Genomic DNA, 18,640 nt, shown 5'->3' with positions numbered 1-18,640 from the left:
ACTATTACTAAAACTAACCACTACTAATTAATGGGTAAATTACATGTCCATAATTTACTCCATAACTCCACTACCCCACTACTAAACAATTCTAAAATAATATTTTTCTCTAATAATTAATCATTGCTAAATATCTAATAATTAAATAAACAAATAATTAATAACTAAATTTAAGATTATTCCAACATTCACCCCCATAATCTTAAATTTACGAAGCACTTTCTCTTCGCCTGTGATGCACTTCTCATCACCGTCAATTTTGATGCACTATCTCATCAAAAACACTTTGGAGCACTTTCTCTCCAAAAACACTTAGGAGCACATTCTCTCCACAACTCTAAAATAAAATTTCTTTCATGGCCTCTTGAGGCATGATATCTTTCTCATTATTTCCCCCGCTCATGTTCCTCTTTCATTTTTATTCTTGCTTCTCTTTCCTTTTCCACGTACCATTTCATCTTGATATTTCACTAAATATATATGGAGAAATTTTTAATGCCATTTGAAATCTCAGATAAATACTTAATATATATATATATATAAATGTATGTATTTTTATAAGAGTCTCACAAGCCTTAGAACATATAGCTCTGATACCAATGTTGAAAAAACTTGGAGAAAGAACTTATACTGCTATATTTCTTGTTTTCTTTTCCTCTCATAAAACTCAAGTTAAACTAGCCATTATATAGGCTTTACAAACATATTAAAACAAACTATTACTAAAACTAACCACTACTAATTAATGGGTAAATTACATGTCCATAATTTACTCCATAACTCCACTACCCCACTACTAAACAATTCTAAAATAATATTTTTCTCTAATAATTAATCATTGCTAAATATCTAATAATTAAATAAACAAATAATTAATAACTAAATTTAAGATTATTCCAACAAGAACTAATAACCAACTCATCACTTCACATTACCTGGATCCAAAAAACCTAAACAAGCTGAAGTTGGGTGGAAAAAATATTAAGAAGAAGCAAATAAGCGACACCTAAATGTTGGAATTGATACAAGTAAAAATGACAATCACCATGAGCTAACGTAGGAGAAGCAGAGCTTGCATTGATGGCAGTACTAGTGTATGCTTGGTCTTAGTAAACAACATGACAATCACCATGAGCTAGCTAACGTAGGAGAAACCAGCTTGCATTGCATAGTAATTACTATGTCATTGGTCATTGCGGTCTCGCCAACAGACAAGCATAGCGATGCATCTCCGAAGTATATAAAACTTGGCTCGTTGTTTCTTAGCCAGATGCCCACATTTCTTTCCAAACGATCTGCTCCTCCCATCAGCCGTAACACTACTAGTTTCATCCCCTCCCGACCTCTTGTTGCTACTGCTCTTCTTTCCTTCTTCCATTTTATATATTCTTCTCAATGTTGTTAACTACGAGTACAATATTAATGATATGTTAAGTGAAACAAACTGCAGTGAGGAGTACATTGGGTAGAGGTAAAATATTTTGATTGAAGATGATGGTTGGGGGTTGAGCTCTTGTCCGATTGCGGGGTCAAGAATTCGACTTTCCTGGTGTATGTGCGTGTAATTAAATAGAAAAAATAAAGTCGGTAACAAAAGAAAGTATCGGTAAATGGTACAGGAGTGTAGGTACGGAATCAGTTAACAGAGGCACTCCAGGGTCTCCTAGTCCTGCAGAGCCCTGCTACTACTTATCACTCACTTGAGTCATCGCAGTTCTGTCCTGCTTCAACATCATTTCTTCTATATTTTTCTCCTCTTTTTTCGTGTTTTTTCACAGTACTGTGTAGAGGGTTTAAGGTGGTGGTGGTGGCCGGTGGGGAACGAATATTTGGCCCCAAAAACGGGGATGCCTTGTACTGCCCTACAAATATTATTAGAGTATTGTCTTCGAATTATCCCCAGATTCTTTGTTTTTCTGAATCAATTATAAAGTATTATTTTCTTGTACTGCTAAATAATATTCTTTTTTCTTTTACTTTAAACAAAAGTTATATATATTCTTTTTTATATGTTTTTTAACAGGCGTGGGGAAGTGGATAGAATAATTGAGCAAGTCTGAATAAAAAATTGGGAAATGTATGAATTCATTTTTAATCACCGCCTATATTATTGCATCCAGGTATTAAAGATAATCAAATACTCAACCTTAAATATAGTTTTCTCACAGAATGTTTGTAGTATAAGCTTAGAAACAGAGTATCGGAAAGGCTTTTCTGTACATTAATTGTTAAAATTCTGTCAAGCAATGCAAAACTAGTAAAATGAGAACTATTAGTAAAAATTACCCCGACACACATAAGATTTTGAATTCATCTATCTGATATGCTATACTTTATTATTAATTTTTTTTTCTTTTGATCTCTAATGTATTTGGCAATAGATACATGTATACCTTATGAACATAATGTCTCATCTAAGGGAGACTGTACACAGTAAAGCTCAGATGATTCTGTAACAAAATTAAGAACTCTGCTCATCAACACAAGTCCGACAAAACCTAATGCTTATTTCCAAAAAAGCTCCATCCTTTTCTCCTCTTATGCTCTCCTGTGGGCATCTCTGTAATTACCATAGGAAAAAGATGTGATCAATGACATTATGCAGAATCAGATTAAATAGCTGGAAAAACATGAGAAATTTTCACTAGTTCAACAAAGGAATGTAGATAAACTGGAGTTCTATGTTGCAAATAATGTTAGACTTATCGAGTATTCAACGTTTTTACGTTTCAATAGTGTATATGAATTGCTGGTTAACTGTGAAAACATGGTAACCATACTTTTGGCATTGGAGCTCTAGAACCAAAAAAAGAAAAAATTTATGTTGGTGTCTGTTTGAATTTTGGTCCTAAGCAGAAGTTTTAACGTCTCAAGTGGTATTTTTGTTTTTGGCTTCAAAGTATCTGTTTTTGTTTAGTGGAAGCGATACAGACCATGGATATCCACTCTTTGCACAAGCACTCAATTACAATCATGTCATACTTATCAGAAAAAAAAAAGAACCAAAAGATAGACTGCCAAAATTATCTCTCTCTAAACAAGTGTCTTAGACGACTTAACAAAAATCTTAGCAATCATTTTCCTTTATCATTACACTTATTTATATCTATATGTATTTATATTTATCTTCATCTGTCAAAGTACAACCCAGTTCTGTGAGTTTCTGATGTCTAAAAGCATGTACGAAGTTAAAACTAATGTATATATTTACCTCCCTCGGGATAGATGGAGTTGTAATGCACCTCCGCCCAAAAACTCAAGAAAATAACTGCATGACATATTAAATCATAATAAAAATCAGTATCTAAAAGGTATTATATCTTGCTTCTACATGAAATTATACGGCCTTACGCTCTAAAGCAGTGAAATGTGCAGAATTAAACAAATGAAAACCATCTGTATGGGTTCAAAATCCCAGAGGCTCCAGTACAAACTGCAAACTAATTAGTTAATGAATTGTCAGATCCAGTGTTCCAGAAATCGCTAGGCGTGCCAGGGCGGTGAAGATACCTTCGAGAGATTAATCGGCAAGTCGGAGATTAATCGGACCGATTAATCGGAAAAATATAAATATTATTTTTAATTTTTATAATTATATAATGATCAATATGTCAAATATTTGTTTCAAAAAAGAAATTAGAATGGTATTAAACAATATCTACACATTTGACATTCGTTATGTACTAATTATTGAGTTTACAATATTAAATATATTTTAATTCACACTTATAAACTAATTACAATATGTCATTTTTATATTTTAAGTGAGAAAATAAATACATTAGATTACTTGTTATTTCTTACCAATACTTTATATTAGAAATTGACATGATATTGTGTGAAATTATGAAATTAATGAATTAAAATTATAAAAACATAAAAAAAATGTTTTTTAATTATTTCCCGCCTAGGACCGATTTTTGACCGCCTAGCCCGCCTAATCCTGATTTTGACCCGATTTTTTAAAAAAACGCCTAAATCACCGCCTAGGTCCGAGTCGGGGGGTTTTACCACCGCCTAGGGCGGCCGCCTAGACCAATTTTTAGAACACTGGTCAGATCTATACAAGTGGCTTCCAAATTACTACACGACATTGGTTTATCGAGTAAGAAATGAAACAAAATTTTCGCAAAAAAACCAGGAAAGGGCAGATACTAACAAGAAAATATTAAGTAAAAAGACAGATAAAATTACACCGCTGAAAAAAGTTGTTTTTACATTATGTATAAAAAACTGGATGAATTTGATATCTTTGGGAATATCACAACGGATCAAATTATAAACCGGTAAATATTTTTATATAAACATGTAAAAATCTTTAACTTACCTCTTTTTGACATTTGCACCTTCGGTAGAATCTCAATGGAGCAAGTATCTTTAAATGATGTCAAGACAAAAATTTTCAAACCATACTACAAGAGAATTTGGAAACACCGCATTAGTCCGAATCCAAAATATTTTTTCATGCTCTACAATTTTCACAACAAAAACTCGACATTTTCAAGCCAACAATAGATATCATAGCAAAATAATCTCAGTTTCACCAATTTTATGTCTATGGTCCAAAAAGGCTAATACAACTATTGCGGTTTGAGCGAAGTGATAAATGAGTAAATTGTGTCCCTTTCTCTCTTTTACATATGTGTAGCATTTTATTTGTTATTGCTATTATTTTTTTTGGGAAATGCTTAATTGCATAAATTTAAATACTCACACACTCATGTCACTTCTAAGGCTTCAAACCTCAACCTCTTACCAAAAGAAAGGTATACATTGGGCTAAATCCAGATGACATGCTTTAGTTTTTCAGAACTCAATCATAAAGGTAAGATACTTGGACAAAGTGTACTGACGGAAATTATTCGTTCAAAAACATAATACTAAACACTTCCCTCTTTTAGAAACTTATATTTCTTATCAAATGACTGCTGGAGAGATCAAAGAACAAATAAATTTGGAGTATATCCTGTAGCAGTTTCATTAAGACAATGAGAAAATTTGGATTTGCTAGCTTACAGAATCTGATGCTGCCTGCAAGGTGATATGATCTCCCCACTCGCCATTCCTAGTATGCACAGATGTCAAAAGTTGTAAAAAATAATGGCAACTATTAAAAATCTGAAAAAGAACCCTATAAGTGAACAAAATTATGCATCACTTTGACATTTTCTTCAAGTAATCACCATAAGCCATGGGAACGTATCCCTCGTACATATCTGGATGTAACTTAAGCTGACAAAATCACCGATATAGTAAGAAAATTAGAATCACGTCATCCGCAATTTACAAATGAAGTAGCATAAACTGTGAAAAGTAAAATTACTATATAATACAAGAGCACCTGCTTAATAATTTGTCTTCTCACAAATTTGTGATGTTCTGGGGAACGATATAATTGATCTGATAGAGCGCGGAACTGTAGAAAAAAACAGGTGACGGTGAGATGAAAAGATTTATAATTTTACAGAAAATTAACAATTTTCATTAAGTTTACTGGGATGCAAAATTTCAAACAACTAAGTACCTAGCAGACAGACTTTCAGAAAACCCTAATATATAATTATAATGAGATCTGTTGAGGAATAAACATTCATATAATTGCGTTGATGGCATATTAAAATTCCAAACACTATATAAATTGTAAATCTGAAGTACGGCTGCGCCGCTGCCACCAAGGACAGGTTAAGGAAAATTTCCACTTCATATAAAGTTCCAAATATGTAAAATGATTTGGCCAAGCATGTCCTTGGAACAGAGGATTTACGAAGACAAAGGAAAATTTCGCGAAATTCTCTTTGCATAAATATATTATATCAAATTGAGAATTTGTATGAATGTGATTGACTGGTGTTATTTCCAGGTTCCATTCCAGAGTATGAAAGATTGCATCCCGAACATTTATTTTCTTTAACAAGATTAAAATAGGCAAACTGGATAGTTTTCTCTTTTTTTTTTAAGTTTTTTGCATACTTACATTACTAGAGCACTCATATGCTTCACATAAGTAGTTATTTCAATGGGGAAAAGGCATGTGAGACAGATTTGAGATGACAAATATTATCAGGTAAACATAAAATATAACAGAAACGCAACAGTATCAGGAAGCGAATGAAACTAACCTGACAGTTACCATCTCCTTCAACTTTGCACTCAACCAAGTTATATAACTGCAACCTGAATCAAAGCTAAGCTTAAAGTTTGCAAGAATGAGTGCAAAAATAATAGAGATCTTAAAATATTTAGCAGCAAGCAGCAGAGGAAATCACACTCAGTTGTGCAGTTTGCTGCAATAAAAATATTATTGTTTCTACTTTTTTGTAATTTACCAAGTGAACCTAAATTTGTAATGTTAATGATGGCAAATAACAGAAGAAAGAAGCAGTTCAGTATTTAGAAAGGGCTAAGAATGGCTAGGTAGTACCACATCAGAAATAGAAATGAAAATATTAATTAGAAGTCATTTACAAATGGCAAGAATTTAAAGGGACAGCCAATTGTCAGAAATGGACATCAGCATTTGGTTTATTAATATAAGCTAATTATCATCACTCTCGATATTCTGTGGGCACGTACCAACCATACAAGGGAGGACCCAAAAAATCAAAGCATTAGATTATATGTCCATGCTGTCAAGTTAACTATGTGTGATATGCAGAATTACAAGTCATCTCATTAAAGCACAAAATTGCAAGAAATAGACGTCACACCTGTCAAAAAGTCTTTGATGATCAGAAGTTGCTTCATCGATGGAAGGTATATCTCCATTAGTTCTAGGAACATGCTGCAGAAGTATTACATATAGTTTAACAAGTTAGTTCAACATAATTTCAATTTTAGTGCTATATCTTGGTATGTGGTAAAAGGGAGCAAACAAAGGAGTGATAATTTATGAGAACTCGAATGACATGCTCTGTAGAATGCATGGCGAGAAAAAGGAATAGAAATACTGTATAGTCCTAATATGCAGCAATCAAGGTAGACCAGAAGGAAGAATATAGTAAAATAACTGGACTGATCCCCTTGAAACCCCCCCAAAAATGGTATAAATTAACCGCCACTGAAATACATTTAAAGGTGGTCCTTTTTCTGTTGTCAGAGTGCCACTAGGTTTTTCCTAGTAGACCAGTAGTAAGTCATGGTTTTGGGCTTTAAATAGCCCCCTTGAATTTCTTTCACGTTCCAAGGCTCAAACTGATTCATCACATGAATTATGAGGAGCAATTAGTAATCAAGTAATAGATGTAGAGCAAAGAACCTACGCGGATTGTTTTGATACAATATCGGAAGAAATGTAAGATATCCGCCGCATCCACCTAAATAGTATTGTCGACACATCAGCTCCAAATTAGTTAGGGGTGATATATCTTTGACTTAGCATGCTGACAGTGCATCATATGAATCTGTACAGGGCGAGTGTATTGACGTATGGTTTTAAATGTAAAAAAACATGTTTAATATAAAGTCAACTGGCTAAAGAATATTAGAAAGTCTACACCAGATATCAGATGATTCACATAGACTCTAAAGGTATTAAACCAATTTTGCATGCATTTAATTCACGTATCACCATATTAGTTGGCAGCATTATACACAGAAATGGTAACATTAAAATATAAACGGAAAAAATTACAACCATACAGTGTATCCACTATGACAGCATAAATAAGCAACATGATATCTTTCACATACAGCAGAAACAAAGATATTATGGATCTTTAAACTGTCCAAAAATTGCAAGCCATCTAAGTATGTGGCGTCCAAGCATTCAATAATTAAGTAATGCTCATGACAAAGCAACTTACTTGCGGCTTAAAACATCGCACACTAATTACGAAAGATAAAATTTGTATGTATAATGGTGCTTTCGACAATCAAGGATATGAAATGTTTTAAAATAATTAGCAAATATTTAATTAATAAGCTTATACAGCGGAAATTGCAGATATTTTCTTCTTCTTTTTTTTGCTAAATAAAAAATTTTATATACTGAGAGTATGAAAATAATATCCAATATGTATTCTACCCCCCTTAAAATACACAACAAAAATCAGCCTAAAACTAAAAAATAGTTTATAGAAGCTATACTCACAGGCACAGGAATCATTTCGTACAATCTCTTGCCAACTTCTCCATCGAGATCGGACTCATCTGTTATCTCCAGGTTATAGGTAAGATCTTCCCCGTCGTATGATTCTGCTGGGCTAGAGCATGAGCTAGAATGACCTACATCATATTTCTATTGTAATTTATTCTTGTGGCCTGTCATTGGTAAAATTTATCCAAGGAAATGTTCTATTTAAACAACTTGATTAATGACCAACTTTCTACCAGGACGAGAACTCACCATCATAATGGCTCCACGGTGTGACAGACTGATCCTGGTTAGCAGAGCCTGCCTGCCATGTGTCCCCTATATTGGAATATTCAGTTCCTTCCGCAAGTGACATTTGTGATAATTCTTCTTGTAGGGTATATGCAATAATCTCATCATTCTCTATGCTATTAGTTTCTATATCATTACGATTATCTCCTGAATACTGTTCGCGACTGATGTAAACATCATGATGACTGGTGTCACCATAATAGTTAGAACTAAAAAGTTGGTCCACATCAAGAAGATGAAGACCCCATCGAGCAACATCTGGATCCGGCTCGCTCATAGCTAACAACCGTCGCAGTATTTTCAACTTGGTAGGCGCCACTAACCGCAAAAAGTGGAGCGTTCCTAAAGTTACTTACGGTCAATGCAGCTTTTAATTGATAATAATATGTTATCACTCTTTGATCCCAATGTAGTGAAAGCCTGAAAAGTTGCGCAATTAGATGCTTTCTGCATGGAAATGAAAAGGTTTTCATAAAGAATTATAACAATATCTGATTTATCAAGAACGAGGATGACAGCATAATGTGAAAGCTTCACAACAGAACATAAAAAATTAAAAATATTCATTCTTGTATTCACTGACACTATATTACAATTCAAACCCTAAAAATCTTCATGTTCATCTGCCTTAGGTGCCAATCACCACTGTTACTGCTTAAACAATCAGTTTGTCTAGTAATAAATCAAAAAAAAACAGAAAACATCAATAGCACCACAGTATGAGCACGAGTGACATGATCACGACTAATTATTATCGCAAACCTACTTACAAATCCACATCCTCATTCTTGACCATCCATTCCCTTTAAATGATACAGAAATATCTAAACAAGATAGTAAACTTTTAAGACTCCTCATATCAAATCACTCACTTTCCTGATAAATTCCAACATAAACCACGAATAATCAATATTATTAGCATCTTCAAGAATCCCCTAACCAATCAATCACATATACTATACTTTCTTTACCACTTGCAGCAACAACAAAGATTCAAAATTTACAAGCAATTAATCATTAAAAAAATCAAGAAATAAACATAAACCCAAAAGTCAAAAAGCATGAAAAGAATGAAATAAAATCAATAACTTCAGTATTAAGCTATACATAAAATCATCAAAAATCAAGAAAATCTCTTAAGAAAAGAAATCAAAAACATAAAAAATAAAAAAATAAACATGGGTTGAAGAAAAGATTGCACCTTTAGAAAAGTAGGAAGTTTAAGAAGGACGGCCAATGAATAAACAGAGAGTTTGGAGATGACAAGAAAGGAGTTGAAGGGGTGGGAAACCAACACATATAGATATTGTGTGTGTATATATAGGTTAGGCTGGGGGGTGTAGTAAAGTTGGGCTTTTGACGTTAAATCTTGAACCACCTCTCTCTCTCTCTCTCTCTATCTCTCTCTCTCCACCTCCACGAAACAAACAAACTTTGAAAACTGCTGTTTTGTCCTTTACGTGTGTACACAATACCTGAAATTTTGTGACATTATTTTATCCTGGATATTTTATTTTAAAACCTTTGAATTAAAATTTTTGTGATGAAATCTATTAACAAAACTAAGTTCAAAATAGATTGTGAAATTTTCTATTTTATACAAGGTTTTTTTAAAAATTGTTTTTGATAAAATAACGATTTTTAATCAAATGTAACAAATTAAAAATTATGAACTGTCTTGGTTATATTTAACAATTGAGGTAAGCATTTACATTTTGTGAATGCATGTCCTATTATGTATTGAATCGTATTTCTTAAAAAATAAAAATAACTCTTATATGATATTTGTATCCAAATGTTTAAAATTATTTAATTAAAAAATGGATAATTCGACTAACCCAAAAAAATGTGTATCAATCCACTTTTCCTGAATTGTTTTTTGCAAATACCTTCTTTTTTAAGTATTTTACAATAATCCAATTTTAAAAAGAATAATAAAATAATTTTTTAAAAAAAAATATTTACAAAAATACTCTTTTCAACCATATTTACAACTTAAATTAACCAAAATTAATCACAAACTCAAATTTAAAAATAATCTTTTACGTTGCTCAACAAATTGAATCGTTTAGAAAAAAAATATAAAACTAAAAAACAGCTTCAACTAATTATTAGAAAAACCAAAAAATAGCATTTAAACCAAAAAAAAATAGCACTGGGTTACTTTTGTTTGAAAATTTTATGTTTGAAAATTTTATATTTGTAAATATCTTTTTAATCCAACTTACTGGGAATCGGAGAAAATCGGGAAGTTACCGATTTAGGATTAATTGAAAATCGGGAATTAATCGGAGTAAAAATCGGATGTATTATAATATTAAATTATATTTAATATATTATTATGATTATATTAGTTATTTATTAATAAATATATATTTATTATATCATAATTTCAATAATTATTCATATGTAAATTAATATAGTATTTTAATTTTAATAAATAATTATATAAACTTGAAAAACAAAAAAAATCATAAGGATTAATGGATTTCAAAAAATACATCGGCATTGAACGGATACTTTGCAGGGGATTAATAGGCACTACATCTTATTGTTAATTCTAATGAACTCATGATGTACACACTCTAATGGCTAATTTTTATTTTTATGTACTTTTGATTAATTCACATGATTTTATTGGTAAATTTTTTTTACTAATTTTTGCACAGTTTAAAACTGCAATAGATAACATCTCTATATATGTTTCTGAAGAAAATATCATCCATTATCTACCTCCCCTTTAACCCCCCCTGAGAATTTTTAATAATTCACAAGAACAAAAACTAACAAAATTCTATACATGATTACACAATCTGCAGTCAGGATGTTTTTACAAGTTTTGATGACCAAATGCTAGCCAACCAAGAACCTTTAATATATTTACTCATTCGTCTTATTCTTCCAGTTTGTTTCCTGCTTTCTTGTTGAGCGGCTTCTTTAGCAGTTGCTGGCTCAACTGTAAGTGCGCGTTCAGGTTTACTACCTTCTGCCTTTGTCAACGGATCTATAATCTGATTTATCATTTCCAACACTTCACTCATCTTTGGACGTGTTTTTGGGTTTCTGGCCAAGCACTGGTTGGCTATCTTTGATAGTTTGAGGGCTGACTTGATTGGATACTTTCCTTCTAATCTGGGGTCAATTATCAACCTAAACTTCTTTGGGTTTGATAAGTAAGGCCTTACCCACTCCAGAAGATTTTGCTCAGATTTAGGGCGATTCCTGTCGACGGGTAGCCTACCTGTGATCAGTTCATAAAGGAAGACACCATAGCTCCATACATCATTCTTGGATGTTAGACGTCCAGTTTGCATGTATTCTGGAGCTGCATACCCCATCGTTCCTACAATCTGATAAGAATTTCATGTTAGTGACAATAATGCATATTATACTTGAATAAACAATAAATCAATAAAAATGGCATTCAAACAACAAAACAAGAAGCACCTTTGTTGAATTTCTGTTTTAGGTGAAAATGGAAAATGATCTGCTTTTTTCCACAACTCTCGGGCCAAATTATGTTTCAAGGGATTAAGCTTAAAATAGGCCTATAGGTTCTCATTTACACAACAGATTGACATCAATCCCCTAATCCATTTGGCTAATCTAATGAACTTCATTACTGTGTTAGTTTATTTTAGGGGAAATACTTAATATCGCATTTACCAAGGGACTACCATCAACCACTCATGGGATGAACAAGAACAGAATGGCATTTAAAGGGTATTTTTTTCTGGCTTTCCACAAGTTCTTGTATGTGATATACATTACCTCTATTGAATAAATGTTCGATCCCATTAGAGGAATCTTGCAGCCTATTTTTCATCACGTTTTTCTTCTTTTTCCTAAACGTAAAATCATTATTCCTCACCTAAATTAAAAAGGATGCTATTCATTGGGTGTTTATTTACTTAAACACCTGCTTATATGTGAATATAGGTACAGGTACTTGCTTTTGGGTACAAAACTTACTTAGGAATATAGACACCCGCATGGTCCACCCGATAACTTGAAGGATTTAGGTTTGGGTTTTAAAAGTCCCTTGTAATTAAAATTTAAGAGATAAAATTATATATCGTCTTGACAAACAAACACAGCCTGAAGATACAGGTCCTGACTCCTGAACTCTGTGCTCCAGAAAGGAGCTACAGTGAAGCTTTAAAATAGCCATTATAAGAGATCAAAATAGTTTCTGAAAAAGGAAAGTCTTTATTTAGAATTTTTTTTATTAGAATATTGAATCTTCAAGTAAAAGGATGCGTTGCAATAGCAGGCGGGGGAATTTCACAGCTTCTAGGCACCAGAAACAATTCAAATAGAAGATTGGGTTAAACAATTCCAGCGTATTCACTATTTTAGCGAATGTTGTACATATTAACTTCTAAGCATATCATGCCTAGTTCTTTAATAATGCAAGAATTTTAATATGCGGTCAATAAAGCGGATCATACAATACTTAATATTTTCTTTCTAATATGCAGAGTAGTGTTTCTAGCCATAACATTGTTACTATTAGCAATAGTTGCAGGACTGCAATCTAAACTTGTACAAGGCATTGGTCGTTTCGTTTTAAATGCTTCCAGGTGTGTTTTTGGTTCACGAAATCTATGATTTTAACATAAACACAGGTATTTGATATACTTTCTAAAAAAAATGTTAATGAAGTTGAACAGGACCAGCTTGGTAAACCTAGCTAACAAGGAGGGTCAAGTTATTATATATTCCACTAACACACATATCTGCATGACTTGCATTACTTTGTTCAAAAAATAAGAGAAATTTGACTTGAGGTGGTTCTTTTGAGGATCTTGTGCAACACAGTTGCAAATGTCATAAAATGTTGGCAGAGCTACATTAATCAGTCCTATTGTTTTCTTAATATCTTATAGGCTTAGTAACATTTTGGACACCAAAACATATATAGAGGAGTTTATCATAGAACCTCAATATTTATGTGAATACTCTTCAACCCCTGGCTATCACTAAATATACCCTGGAAGCCAAGTCAATAGCAACAATTGAGATTCAATCTGGCCACCTAATAGAAGTTTTTATATAAACATACTTTTATAAATATAAGGGTCATATTTGTTCACGGTTTAAACTTAAACCTAACAAGTATGAGCTGGGCGACATGGTTGGCCAATATAAAAATGACATTTAAGTATTTAACTGGTGACTTGTAGTAAATTTCATGTATAGCAGTGGTTTGGATCATTATAATGTGCATAAATACAAACATGTCAGTCTCCCAAACTTTAAGTATAAGCATACCGCAGTTGAAACATGTGTAAGCCCTTCTTCAGGGCCCAATCTTGCCAATCCAAAGTCTGACAACTTAGCATTCCATTGCTCATCTAGGAGAATGTTGGTAGATTTAAAATCTCTGAAGATGATCTACAGGAATAATGGTGAAACTCATCATCAGTCTTTACCCATAATATTGACATGTTAAAACATCAAAAAGACATTTATGCATGGTGGGATTTGGACAAGTATGTACGAGCACGGGCTCATACAGACACATTATTTTCAAGAAAATTTGCAAACATCCACAATAATAGCCCATGCATTTTTTTTCAAGCCTAAATGAATATTGAATTGCACTGATATTTAATGCTTTAATCTTATTCATCTCTTCTTAAATCTTAGAACTATATTATATAGCTTATATATATCTGTTTTTGGCCTTCCTGTAACTTATGCTTTCCTACATCTGTTTTCCTATCTGCAGAACAAAACAAAAAAGAAACTGAGGTATAAGAGAGCTAAAAAAGTTACCCACCTGAAAGTCCATGTCCTCGTGCAAGAATGCTAAACCACGAGCAGTATCTTGTGCTACCTTTAACCTCATATCCCAGGAAAGAGGAGGATTCTTTGACCGAGTTGACAAATGATCATGCACACTTCCATTAGGCATGAATTCATAAACTAGGAGTCTCTGTATTCCTCTTTCATCATCTTCGGCACAATAGCCCACTAGTTTCACAAGATTTGGATGTTCAACCACCCCAAGAACATTAACCTCGGTTACCCATTCCTTGTGTCCCTGTAAGATAGAAGAGCAACAAGCTAATAAATCTAAAAAATATATGCGCCCCTACAGAGCCTTTATTTGTTAGAGAAAATTTTGGAGTTTGAAGGATGGTACAGCGTTTATTTACTATTGATCATAAGGAAAATGCAACTTGATGCTAACAATTTTCCCTCTGCAGCGCTTAGAATTTTTCGCTGCTTACAACTTACAAATTTATGTGCACCCTTTCCTCAATTTGCATGGTTCTTAGAACTAAACAATATAAAGAACTTTTTTCTCCGTGTCTACGTTTGCAAATAAGTCAAATTTTTAGAAAATTCCTACATGTCAGTCTCGTCAACTTAAAGAATTGTTTGTTTTTGCTGCAACGTTCTACATGTGTTTTTTGGGATTTGGGACCAAGGAACACAATAACTAGTCTACAATTCCTTAAAATAAAGCCTCAAGAAACAAAGTAGAAGGTTGAAGAGACTTTGCCTGAAATCCTGTTTTACCAAGTTGCTTCACAGCCACATCAAGCTTCTTAGGATCTTCCGAAATCTTAACAACTCCTCTATAGACGGACCCAAATCCACCCTCCCCAATCTTGGTGGATCTACTAAAATTCTTAGTGACTAACTTCAGATCAGCAAACGTAAAAGCTCTGAGATTGCTGGACTGCTGAGAAAAGCTAGCAAAGGTGTTCCTATTCCTTCCTGAATTTGTGCTACCATCAGAGACATTCCAAGAATTCAACTCAGATCCAGATTTCACAGTTCCACTATTAGTAAACACAGTTTCCGATGACTGAAAAGATGCAGGCTCTGATGGCTTCGTGTCGTCCTTCCCTTTCCTGATGTTGAATAGGAAACACTTCATACCCTCTTTGGTTGGCAAAAGATGCAACTACCAGTTTATCTACACAAGTTAAACTTTAATGGTCAGAAGCCATGAATAGGTCAATAATACACATTCAAGAGGTTCAACAATAAGTCATAACTTCAACTACTACAATTTAATTTTTGGGCTAACATTCTTTTAAAAGAATATAGAATTAGTAATCACTAAACACACACACACACACACACACACACCTGACAACATAACAAGAAATATGAAACATTTATCTAGATTTTCTCCAAAACCTCGTAAATTTGGAATAATTCTTCAATAAAAAAAACATAATGTTCTTCCCAAGCAGAATCTTAAAAGGAACACCTTAAAATATCGTAAAGAATGCATATTTACAAGCAACCAAATACCATATTCGAACTACTATAACACATGAAAAAATAAAATCCACCATGGTTGCTTATAAAGAAAAGTGAGGTCAAAATTATAACAGAACTTCTTAATACATTCACATTTAGAAAGTCTAAAAAATTGATCACACAAACATAACATATTAACACCTATAATATCATCCTGCTACTGACAACAAATACACAACAGAAGGCATACATACATGTAAAATCTGTATCTGTATATCACTAGTACAAGAAACTCATGACAAACCAAATTCACTTAATTAAAATTATAATATAAAAATGAAATCCCCCAAGAATGACAAAAATAAAAAATAAAAAAATACCTGCAAGTATAGGTACTAGTCTGTCTGATTAATTAAGAAACACTGAATACAAAGCTTTTACTAGATTATACTTAGAAAAGATTAAGATACGTGATATTAATGATGAGAATAGTAATAAGAATAAGAGGGTTGTAATAAGAATAAGAGGGTTGTTATTACACAAAGATGCATACAACAAACATAGAAAAGAAAGTACATATGAGGAGGTACATGATACATGGAGAAAGCAACGACCAAAAGAAGAAGTCTCGTATGTATGTATGTATGTTAGATGACAGCTGGCAACAAGGGACGATTGACCGAGGAGGAGGAAGTCTTCTTCACCAAACCCATTGAATTTTAGAAACCCAGTTGTTAAGTTCACAAATTTAAGGATAGGATTGTATTGGATTTTTTTTGTCTAATTAATTAATTAGGAAAATGCTAGATTATCCAAATTGTTTGCCAAAATGGTTTCGTAATGTATTTGATATTTTCTAATTAATTATAATATAATTAAAAATGATGGATTTTATGTATTCACATGTTGTGCAAGACATGCCCGTACCTTAATTTGTATTATTATCTTAATTTGTATTTTGTACTTGTAACACTTAAAGTCTGTAAAAATGTCAAATGAGCAGAATGAAGTCTTTTTCTATAAACAGTCTCAAGTCTAAGAATCCTATCTGGAAGAAGCTCAAGAAAATCATGCCTCAGAAGAATTATGAAAAACCTTGGAGTTGAATAAATCTGTTTTAGGATTAATATTCTAAGTCAAGATCTCTACAAGTCACAGATTTCGTGTTATAGAGAAGTCATTCGAGAACTTAAAATGACTTATCGAGAAGTTAGGAAAGGCACTAGAGAACTCACAGAGATATCGACAAGCCAAATTGAAGACATGAAGTTTGGAGATATCGACAAGTCATTTCTTCACTAGAGAACTCAGAGTTATCGACAAGTCAACATTCATTAGAGAACTCTGAGTTATTGATAAGTCAAATTTCACTAGAGAACTCAGAGTTATCGACAAGTCAACATTCATTAGAGAACTCTGAGTTATCGATAAGTCAAATTTCACTAGAGAACTCAGAGATATCGATAAGCCAAAATTCACTAGAGAACTATGAGTTGTCGATAAGTCAAATTTGACTAAAGAATTATGAGTTATCGATAAGTCAATAAACCATTAGAGATGTCAGAGATATCGATAAGTCAAAGTGAAGATATGAAGATTAGAGATCTCTACAAGCCAAATTCTCTTATAGAGAACTCAGAAACCTCTACAAGTCAAATTTCCTATGGAGTATTAGAGATCTCGATAAGCCAATATACTTATCGAGATGTCAAGTTCTCTATAGACGAAATGGAGATCTCGAGGTAAAATCTCAAAGTACAAAATTGCAAATCAGTTCAATATTCAAGATTAACAATCAACAAATAATTCAAGCAGCCGGATTGACAAGTCTACAAAAAGCAGCTTGAAGAATGTGCAAGATCAATGGTGAAGATTAACTGACAAAGGAAGATCAAGATAATCACATGATGCTAAAGATATGCTAAGCCAGAAATAGAAGATATACTTTTCTATAAATAGAAATGACAAGTGACAGTTTAGTAAAGTTAATAGCATGTCTTATTGTACACTGTGTAAACCGGCAGTTAACTGAGTTATAAAGTTAACACTGGTCCTTTAGTTAGTTGTAACAATTTAGATAGAAAATCTTGTAACTCTCTCAAGAAGAAACTAAGCTCTTTATCAACAAATAGCCTAGAAATTTTGTAGCAAAGTATTCTTAATTTTAATATAAAATTAAGTGAGTTTTGAAGATTTGTGTTCTTTATTTTACGCAAGCTTAATTTCTGCATGAACATATTTTTACTACAAGATTTAATTTATCTTGTTCAACCATAAAATATTAAAGAAAAGCTCAAAAACTGTAAACACATTCACCCCCTGTGTGTTATTCATTTCCTAACAAGTGGTATCAGAGCAAAATCTGAAAGAAAACATATTCAAGATCTTGGAAGAATGAATACACAGAAAATCAGTAGCATCAAAATTCCTACCTTTGACAAAGCTAACTACATTCTTTGAAAAAAGAAAATGTTGATGTTTATCAGGATGGCCAATCCACTCTATATTCAGATACTCAAAAATGGGCCTTTCACTCCTATGGTTAGAGTTGAAGAATCAACAGATGGTGATATGGTCATTCCAGCTCATTATACTCCAAAAGACCCTTCTGAGTATACTGAGCCTGAAAAGGAGAAGGTTTCCCTGAATAGTGGTCTGCAATTGATATTGATTGAGTCACTTGACAATGTGATGTACAACAACATTGTCAACTGTGACACTGCCAAGCAAATATGGGAAAAAATTGAGATACTCTGTGAGGGAACTGAGGAAGTTAGATCTAATCAAAGAAGGATACTGATTTCACAGTATGAGGGTCTCATGGCCAAGCCAAAGGAAAGTATAACTGATGTGTTTGAAAGGTTTAACAAGTTGATAATTGATTTGCAGCTCCATGACAAATACTATGAAGCTGAAGAAGTGAACCTGAAGTTCTTGCTTACTCTCCCTGATCATTTGGAACAGAAAATCTCATCAATCAGGGAAAGGAGAGATTTGAACAGAATAACACTGGAAGTTCTATATGGAATT

General features: G+C 32.8%; 3 protein-coding genes across 9 annotated transcripts; all 3 read right to left on the bottom strand.

The window, feature by feature from the left end:
* Positions 1 to 972: 972 nt before the first annotated feature.
* On the bottom strand, positions 973 to 1,825 carry LOC141693823 (small polypeptide DEVIL 16-like). Its single transcript, XM_074498991.1, has one exon. The coding sequence runs from the start codon at positions 1,376 to 1,378 to the stop codon at positions 1,184 to 1,186; it is 195 nt and encodes a 64-aa protein (XP_074355092.1). The 5' UTR covers positions 1,379 to 1,825; the 3' UTR covers positions 973 to 1,183.
* A 475-nt stretch (positions 1,826 to 2,300) lies between these two features.
* Positions 2,301 to 9,813, bottom strand: LOC141693244 (OVARIAN TUMOR DOMAIN-containing deubiquitinating enzyme 12-like). 3 transcript variants are annotated; one of them, XM_074498261.1, is made up of 12 exons: positions 9,585 to 9,813; positions 8,345 to 8,830; positions 8,090 to 8,223; positions 7,260 to 7,313; positions 6,708 to 6,781; positions 6,120 to 6,174; positions 5,342 to 5,416; positions 5,159 to 5,232; positions 5,017 to 5,065; positions 4,328 to 4,412; positions 3,212 to 3,268; positions 2,301 to 2,560 (listed from the first exon to the last, which is right to left on the bottom strand). In XM_074498261.1, exons 2-12 carry the CDS (start codon positions 8,658 to 8,660, stop codon positions 2,499 to 2,501), a joined length of 1,035 nt encoding a protein of 344 aa, XP_074354362.1. In that variant the 5' UTR covers positions 8,661 to 8,830; positions 9,585 to 9,813; the 3' UTR covers positions 2,301 to 2,498. The 3 variants fall into 3 exon arrangements, with proteins under 3 accessions (XP_074354362.1, XP_074354364.1, XP_074354365.1); XM_074498263.1 differs by having other exon boundaries at positions 8,345 to 8,803; XM_074498264.1 differs by lacking the exon at positions 7,260 to 7,313 and having other exon boundaries at positions 9,585 to 9,811.
* A 1,337-nt stretch (positions 9,814 to 11,150) lies between these two features.
* Positions 11,151 to 16,347, bottom strand: LOC141692346 (serine/threonine-protein kinase PCRK2-like). Of its 5 annotated transcripts, none has more exons than XM_074497153.1 (5): positions 16,225 to 16,347; positions 14,898 to 15,317; positions 14,169 to 14,432; positions 13,658 to 13,780; positions 11,151 to 11,733 (listed from the first exon to the last, which is right to left on the bottom strand). In XM_074497153.1, the coding sequence occupies exons 2-5, from the start codon at positions 15,276 to 15,278 to the stop codon at positions 11,203 to 11,205; spliced, it is 1,299 nt and encodes a 432-aa protein (XP_074353254.1). In that variant the 5' UTR covers positions 15,279 to 15,317; positions 16,225 to 16,347; the 3' UTR covers positions 11,151 to 11,202. The 5 variants fall into 5 exon arrangements, with proteins under 5 accessions (XP_074353254.1, XP_074353252.1, XP_074353255.1 ...); XM_074497151.1 differs by having other exon boundaries at positions 16,201 to 16,343; XM_074497154.1 differs by having other exon boundaries at positions 16,208 to 16,320.
* Positions 16,348 to 18,640: the final 2,293 nt, after the last annotated feature.

Source organism: Apium graveolens, chromosome 10, assembly GCF_009905375.1.
Source record: "Apium graveolens cultivar Ventura chromosome 10, ASM990537v1, whole genome shotgun sequence".
Classification (NCBI taxonomy): Eukaryota; Viridiplantae; Streptophyta; class Magnoliopsida; order Apiales; family Apiaceae; genus Apium; species Apium graveolens.
The sequence above is the reverse complement of the archived record's forward strand: the minus strand, read 5'-3'. Positions and strand labels throughout refer to the sequence as shown.

Excerpts from the sequence above, each read along its gene's own strand:
- LOC141693823 (XM_074498991.1), bottom strand. The coding sequence starts at position 1,378 with ATGGAAGAAGGAAAGAAGAGCAGTAGCAACAAGAGGTCGGGAGGGGAT.
- LOC141693244 (XM_074498261.1), bottom strand. The coding sequence starts at position 8,660 with ATGAGCGAGCCGGATCCAGATGTTGCTCGATGGGGTCTTCATCTTCTT. Across the intron at positions 5,233-5,341 it reads GAAGACAAATTATTAAGCAG|CTTAAGTTACATCCAGATAT; the intron begins GTGCTCTTGTAT and ends TGATTTTGTCAG. Across the intron at positions 5,066-5,158 it reads TACTTGAAGAAAATGTCAAA|GAATGGCGAGTGGGGAGATC; the intron begins GTGATGCATAAT and ends TGTGCATACTAG.
- LOC141692346 (XM_074497153.1), bottom strand. The coding sequence starts at position 15,278 with ATGAAGTGTTTCCTATTCAACATCAGGAAAGGGAAGGACGACACGAAG. Across the intron at positions 14,433-14,897 it reads TTGGTAAAACAGGATTTCAG|GGACACAAGGAATGGGTAAC; the intron begins GCAAAGTCTCTT and ends TCTATCTTACAG. Across the intron at positions 13,781-14,168 it reads ACGAGGACATGGACTTTCAG|ATCATCTTCAGAGATTTTAA; the intron begins GTGGGTAACTTT and ends TTATTCCTGTAG.